This window comes from Gekko japonicus, unplaced genomic scaffold (assembly GCF_001447785.1).
Source record: "Gekko japonicus isolate JY-2015 unplaced genomic scaffold, Gekko_japonicus_V1.1 scaffold3037, whole genome shotgun sequence".
In the NCBI taxonomy this organism is placed as follows: Eukaryota; Metazoa; Chordata; class Lepidosauria; order Squamata; family Gekkonidae; genus Gekko; species Gekko japonicus.
Window position 1 is genome coordinate 182714 of NW_015165916.1, and position 7915 is coordinate 190628.

General features: G+C 46.3%; 1 protein-coding gene across 1 annotated transcript in view; it reads right to left on the bottom strand.

Annotated features, from left to right (window-relative positions):
* LOC107110607 (probable E3 ubiquitin-protein ligase HERC3) overlaps window positions 1–7915 on the bottom strand; it is a gene marked incomplete at its 5' end in the record, with an annotated part of 17903 nt that overhangs the window by 8683 nt on the left and 1305 nt on the right. The window contains 4 exons of the mRNA XM_015411408.1: window positions 1257–1400; window positions 3411–3581; window positions 7149–7238; window positions 7334–7357. Coding sequence (XP_015266894.1) covers window positions 1257–1400; window positions 3411–3581; window positions 7149–7238; window positions 7334–7357 — 429 coding nt within the window. The remainder of the gene's footprint in view (window positions 1–1256; window positions 1401–3410; window positions 3582–7148; window positions 7239–7333; window positions 7358–7915) is intronic.

Here is a 7915-nt window from a genome sequence, read left to right on the forward strand (position 1 = left end):
GGTCTGAACCAGCAGGGCTCTTCTTATGTTCCTTACAAGCCCATCTGGGCTATTCTTTTTTTTTTCTTTTTTTTTTAAGCCATTCCCGAAAGCTGCTTTGTGGCTACAGGGAACCCATGCTGGGTCTGGCGAATCTGGATCCAACTCCTTAAAAATTTGAATGTCTAGCTGAGTGCTATGAACTATAATCAGCACTGGAATCATGCTGACTGATTCAAGGGAAAGCAATCTAACTGCTGGTAAGCCACAGGTAATTCATTTACTTAAAGTTTTACAGCACCTTTGAATCAAAAATTCTAGGTGTTGTCGAATACAGGGTTTGCATTTATTAAGCCTCGAGGTCCCATTCCTAGCATCTCCAGTTAAAAAGATCTCAGAAAATAGGCAGTCTTTCCTGACTTCAAGGCCTGGGCGTACATAGCATTGGGTTTGATGGACCGACAAAGAGTATAAAGCAATTTGAGAGTCAGCGTGGTGTAATGATCCAAGTACTGGACTGAGAACTAGACGGTTGTTCATAATTGTGGTATTTGCTCTAGTTCTAGTATTCGGCCCTCTAAACAACAAGCAAATCAATCAGGAACATCAATGTGGTAGCTCCTCCTGACTTGAAGGCCTGGGTGTACATAGCATTGGGTTCGATAAAGCAATTTGAGCCAAGTGCTGGACTGGGAACTAGACATTTGTTCATAATTGTGGTGTTTGCTCTAGTTCTAGTATCCTGCCCTCTAAACAACAAGCAAATCACAATCAGGAACATCAATGTGGTAGCTCCTCAGATGGGTACTTTAAATATGAAACTGAAGTGTGGAATGGCTTGGACTTCAGCAGAGTTTTGGACCTTGAGAGTAGCCACCAATAACATTCTTCTACATACCCCTCCCTGTTTTTACCCAAGGCATGGAGGATGTTGTCAGAAAGGTAACTCCCAACATCCCATAGCATTGGTGTTAGAACACAGACAGCAGGCAGTCTCTGAGTCATAATAAGCCAATGACTTATCGTGGCCCTTTCTTACATGCCCAGGGAAATGCCAATTGCCACTTTGGGGTCAGGAAGCAATTTTCCCCAGGCCAGTTTGGCCAGGGATCCGGGGTGGGTGGGTTGCTCTCTTCTAGGCATGGAGCAGGGGTCAATGGGAGTGTGCCGGGGGGGGGGGGGGGGGGGGTGTGCATTTCCTGCATTGTGCAGGGGGCTGGACCAGATGACCCTGGAGGTCCCTTCCAACTGTATGATTCTATGATTCTCTGACTTACGGTGTCGGAGAACCACAGGAGGTTCGATTCTGAGTAATAGGTGAACATTCCGTAGATGGGATTCAGGAGCTCCTTCAGCAGCAGAAGGAAGAATTCCTTTGTGACTCCACCGGCATCAACAGCTTCCTCACCATCAAAGATCACCTGATGCAGTGTAAAAAAAATATATTGTCTTTAGCAATGACCATGTCTTAGCCTGAGTCCTGCATTAAGGGTTAGGGTCAAAACAGATAGGATGGAGATCTCGGACTGCCGTCTTATTAAAGGTAAGTTGCTAATAAAAGCACAGAAAGCCTGATTTCAGTTACCAAATCAGAGCGTGGGCCACAGAGTTAAATTTAAACAAGATTAAAACAATAAAACAATAAAAGTGCCAAGATTAAAACAAGATAGGATGGAGATCACGGACTGCCATCTTATTAAAGGCAAGTTGCTAATAAAAGCACAGAAAGCCTGGTTTCAGTTACCAAATCAGAGCGTGGGCCACAGAGTTAAATCTCCTCTTCCTTTCTCATGCAGCTCACAATAAAATTTCAGTCTCTTCACGATAGGATCTTTGCTCCCAAGACTCCACAGCTTAGAGGGAGCATTGGTTGAGCATTGAGGGAGGTCTGTGCCCTCTGCTATGCCTGTTTTGACTGACAGAGAGGACGGAACAGGAATAATTTCTGTACTGCAACAGGATCATTTGTTTGTTGTTCAGTCGCACAGTCGAGTCCGACTCTTCACAATCCCATGGACTAGCTCCCGCCAGGCTTTCCTGTCTTCCGCCGTCCTCTGAAGTTGGCTCAATTTCATGTTTGTTGCATCGATGACACTGTCTAACCATCTCATCCTTTGCCATCCCCGTCTTCGTTGACCTTCAATCTTTCCCAGCATCAGGGTCTTCTCCAGTGAGTGCTCCCTTCTCATTTGGTGGCCAAAGTATTTGAGCTTCAATTTCATTATCTGGCCTTCCAGGGAACAGTCAGGGTTGATTTCTTTTAGGATTGACTGATTTGATCTTCTTGCAGTCCAAGGGACTCTCAAGAGTCTTCTCCAGCACCATAGTCCAAAAGAATCTATTATTCGGCGCTCGGCCTTCCTTATAGTCCAACTCTCGCAGCCATACATGACTACTGGGAATACCATTGCTTGGACCATGCGTATTTTTGTTGGCAGGGTGATGTCTCTACTTTTTATCATGCTGTTTAGTTTCCTCCCAAGGAGCAGGAACGTGAAGTCTGTCGCTACTTCCACGACTTCCCCTTCTATTTGCCAAGGAGTGATGGGGCTGGATGCCATGATCTTAGTTTTTTTGATGTTGAACTTCAAGCCCACTTTTGCACTCTCCTCTTTTACCCAGCAGTTGAGAGAACCAGTGTGGTGTACTGGTCAGAGCGGTGGACTAGACTCTGGGTCACAGGTGTTCAAATTGCCCATCAATCATCATAACAAACCATAATTTGTACAAACTGCAGTTAAGAAATTATCTGACAAAGGGAGCTCTAACTCATGAAAGTTTATACCCCAAAATTATTGTTGGTCTCTAAGGTGCTACTAGGGGCTGCGGTGGCTCAGTGGGTACTTGGGCAATAATGCTTTGCCCCGACTGGAAGGTCGGTAGTTCAGCAGTCCGAGACCCGAGTGCCGCATGACGGAGGGAGCTCCCGTCTCTGGCCCCAGCTCCTGCCAACCTAGCAGTTCAAAAGCAAGTAGATAGATAGGTATCGCTTTGGTGGGAAGGTAACAGCATTCAATGAGCCTCGGCGTCTAGTCATGCCAGTCACATGACAACGGAAACGTCTTTGGACAGTGCTGGCTCTTCGGCTGGGGAATGGAGATGAGCACCGCCCCCTAGAGTCAGATTCGACTGGCTTTTGAGCAAGGTAAACCTTTACCTTTAAGGTGCTACTGGACTCAGAGCACACTGTTCCACTGCAAACCAATACGGCTGTCCCCTGAAATGGTCTTCAAACCCTAGCTGAAAATCCTAGCTTGACACCAGCCAACCAACCGGGTTTCTTAAACTAACTGCAGTCAGACGTCACAGCTAAGCAGGTTTTGTGGTCAAGCCAGTTTGTATGCCACTGTTTACCACGCTGTCTGAACAGAGCCACAAATACAACTCCCACAAAAAACAATTTGGGAAATAAGAAACTGACAAGGTCTTACCTTCAAAGGCTTCTTCAAGTCAACATCTGAATGGATGCTCAACTCCCTCAGGGCATCGCCAACCAAGTTGCTCCTACGGACGTGAAGAACAAGGAAAGGGCTTCGTGCCAGGAGGGGCTCCAGAGTAAGAAGCATAAAAACATTCTGCAAATTCGCTCCACTGATGGCCACCTACAACACAGAGACGGAGCAACTGTGAACAAGGGGGACTTGGGCAGTTTTTCTTAGTTTCTTCCCACCCTTTCTGCCTGCAAACCCCCCCCCCCGTCTCTTCCCACTGTCCATACAAAAAAAGGGGGGGTGAAGGGGGTTGATTATTAACCAACTGTAAAGGTAAAGGTAAAGGTTTCCCTTGCTCGAAAGCCAGTCGAATCTGACTCTAGGGTTGCGGTGCTCATCTCCGTTTCAAAGCCAAAGAGCCAGCGCTGTCCGAAGACGTTTCCATGGTCATGTGGCCGGCATGACTAAACACCAAGGCGCACGGAACGCTGTTACCTTCCCACCGGAGTGGTACCTATTTATCTACTTGCAATTTCTTGCTTTTGAACTGTTAGGTTGGCAGGAGCTGGAACTAGAGACGGGAGCTCCCTCCGTCATGCGGCACCCTGGGTCTCGAACTGCTGAACTACCGACCTTCCACAGCCTGCAGTTCAGCATCTTAACCACTTGAGCCAACTGAGTCAGTCTCAAAAGCAAGGGACAAGAGCATTGCCCATGAAGGGTATAAATGAGGTCTGAAGTGGCAGAGCTTTAAAGTGGAAAGTTATCTCCTTGGTTCACCGTTCTTTTACTGACTGGCATGACCAGTGTAAAGCTGCCTGATCTTCCTCTTCACCACACAGACCCAAATTCACTCCGCCATTTCATTTCTAGAGCTAACCATTGTTAATCTGACATTTGACCCACAGACTTCACCAGCTGTGCATAGCTCAAACCACAGATTGCAAACCTGTTTCCTACCACAGTTTGCAAACTGTGGTTTGGAACATTGAAAAGAAAAGAAAAGGATCTTTCAAGGAGGAAGTGACCTCAGTCTTCCTTAAGGAGAAGAAATCTTCTCTAGGCACTGTATTGCTATGGGCACTATACTGGCCAATAGCTATACTGATCTGATCTGGATACTATATTGGCCAATATTTACATTGATTTGATCTAGGCACTAAATTGGCCAATATCTAGCCTATTTTTGCTGAGCAAGGATAGCAACTGTTCAGATCCAAGGAATCCTGGATGGAATCCTCTTGCTCCTGCAGAGTGCAGGGGGTTGGACTAGATGACCTGCAAGGTCCCTTCCATCTCTAACATTCTATGATTCTATGAAATGACTACTCGGACCCAATCCAACTGGGGTACAAAACTGCAAATATCTCGACTTGGATCCAGGGCAAATCTTTGCTAAAGGAAGGCATTTCTGTCAGTGAATTAGACTTCTTTGCCTCTTGCTTTCCACTGCGGCCCAAAAGGCTCTACAGAATGCTGCTCTTAAAAGTCAGAGACTCTCAAGAACTGCTTGAGGGGCAAATGTTTTTTACTGCATTTGGTTTCATATTTTTTTTTTAGCGGCCTCAAGGCAGTCTAGAGAAACAGCACACAAATTTTCTAAATAAATAATCCTTTGCTCTAACCTCTTGGGAAGGGGTTTTCTCTTTAAGTGAAAAAATCTGATGTAAGAAATTTGCTTCAGTGTGACTGTAGTGTGGTTTTACTATGATTCCTGTTGCTGTCGGATTTATTTGTAAATATTTTACATTGTATTGATGGGATCTGGGGGGGGTTGTATTATTTCCCCCTTTGCAAGTTGCTCCAAGGTTATTGTAAGGAAGTGCACAGAAATTATAATTTCTTTTTCCCCCTAATCTAGTCTAGCATCTTAACCATGGTTGGAAGATTAAGCGACATTACATCAGGAGTGGCCAGTGGACCAGGGAGAAACCTGGGCTGCATATATCCCCCTTAGTTGTATCATTCCACACACACACCCCACCGAAAACCCAGAAGTAAGAATAGCATGTCAAGGGACTGATGGTTGTGAAAACCAGCCTTGCTGACAATCCACTTAACTGGGAAGCTGGGTCAACTCCTGCACTCCACATCCCATCCCCAAAGCAGTTGCCCCATAAAACTAGTTACAGATCAGGGTACTCTCTTCACACCTTCTAACCTTCCGATTATTTGGGAATAATTTGACTGGAAGCAGAAAAGAGTTTATCTATTCCTTCCAAAAGTCTCCCATCACTACAAAATAGGAAGGGGAGGGGGGAATACCATGTGTCTCCCCATGTAGGACTTTGTGGGAGAGATCCATTATCCAAAACCACCAGGGTCCCAGAATCCTGTTTGGAGATCTTTCCCGTAAAACGCACATCGCAATCTCATTGTGCTATAGCAATGTCCACATGCAGACTTGTGAATGGATTTCTCTCAGGGGGAAAGTTACATCAGAAGTAGCCATTAAGTCCCTCAGTAGCTAGTCTTGGAGCTGCAGTGGCTCAAGTGGTTAATACGCTGAGCTGCAGGCTGTGGAAGGTCAGTAGTTCAGCAGTTCGAGACCTGAGTGTGCCGCATGACGGAGTGAGCTCCTGTCTCTAGTTCCAGCTCCTGCCAACCTAGCAGTTCGAAAGCAAGAAATTGCAAGTAGATAAATAGGTACCACTTTGGTGGGAAGGTAACAGCGTTCCATGCGTCTTGGTGTTTAGTCATGCCGGCCACATGACAAAAAGAGCCGTGACATGACCACAGAAACGTCTTCGGACAGCGCTGGCTCTTCAGCTTTGAAACGGAGATGAGCACCACAACCCTAGAGTCGGACTCAACTGGCTTTCGAGCAAGGGAAACCTTTACCTTTTTAGCTAGTCTTTGCATTAGCACCATCTACTGGAAACACTTGAGACCTGATCTCCCAAAATACCATTTTGAAAGGGTCTCCCCCAACCTCATGTCAGCAAAAAAGAGATAGTAATGTAAATAAACAAAAGAGAAAAAGGAAAAGCCAACCAAAAGAGCTTAACACTGAGAGCAGTCTGTCTTGTTCTGAAGGGTTTTTTTGGGGGGGGGGTTGCATTCTTTTTCTTCCTTAACTGTTGTTTATTTAAATAAGGTATTTTTGTAAGCCACTCTGTGTCCCTATCAGGGTAATAAATTATCCAAATACATAAACAAATAAGAGTCCACTCAAGGGAGGGAGGAGAGGAAAGACCAGCCTGCTAAAAACCCCTGAGAACTTTGAATCCTGGAGGAAAGGCTCTGGCAGAAACGTCTCCACGGTACAGGGAGTTGCTCCTTCTACACATGCACAATACATCAAACAGAAGTATTCAGCGAGAGAAAGGCTTGCCAGTGCCTGAATTAGCTATGCAATAAATACAGCGCTTTTCCTAAGAGCTGAGCAGGCTGCAACATTTAAAAAAAAACCTCAGCAGTCCTTACATCAGCCCTGTATCACAGGCTGGCAGTATGACACCCATTTTACAGATGGGAAGAGGCTGAAACAAAGTCATTGCCCAAGATCTTCCAGCAAACACACTGCTGAGCCAAAATTTGATTTGAATTCCCAATTCTGCACCCACCATATGACACAGATGCTGCATTTCCCCCCAGAAGCACCAACTATTCCACTATTTTATAACTGCTAGATTGAATACACAGCTGCGGGTCAGAGAAAACCTGTAAGCTGTGAAAAGTCATGACTGTGCAAGAAAAGCCAGGGCCGGGTGGGCAGAATGCCGGAGAGCCGGTTACCTGCATCTGCAGCTCAGCATCTGTCTGCAGCATTTTTGTCTTGGCTTGGGCATCAAAGATGAAAGGATAAGAGCACAGGGTCACGGCATCCTGGAAAGGAGGAGGAGGAGCGATTCAGTTAAACAGTGCCGGTCAGGCATCGGCTGGACGCTATTTGGGCAAAAGTGAGCCAGGATCTTTTTTACCTGCATGATCGACGGCCGCACTTTCTGCAAATGGGAGGAGAAAGAACAAAAAATATGTGAGCTTTCAATTAGATGGCTTTGCGGAGGTCTACTTTGCAACCTGCAGCCCACGCTCTCAAAAACAAGAGAGAGCCCAAGAGGAAAGGTTTCTTCCTCCCATATCTTACACCCTCCTGTACTTTCACCTTGGCAGTTTGAAAGGTCTCCTCTTTTCTTTTTCATCCTCTGCACGGACACACTCTTCTCCTAAGGCCCCATTTCTCTAACACCTCCACTTCCCCAGCCTCTTGGACCATCTTGCCTCTTTGGCCCAGGGAGCTCCTCCGACACCTTCTGCCAACAGGCACATTCTCTTCTACCAGATACGCTAGCCTCCTCCACCTCCTTGATCCTCCAAGGACACCTGGGCAGTGGATGCAGTTCTCCTTTCCCCCATTTTATCCTCACAACAACCCTATGAGGTAGGTTAGGTTTATGCTGAGAGAGTGCAACTGGCCCAAGACTCTCCCAGTGTCCCCAGTTTGGCATAGTGGTTAAGAGCACGGGTTCCCCACTCCTCCACATGCAGCCAGCTGGTGTGAC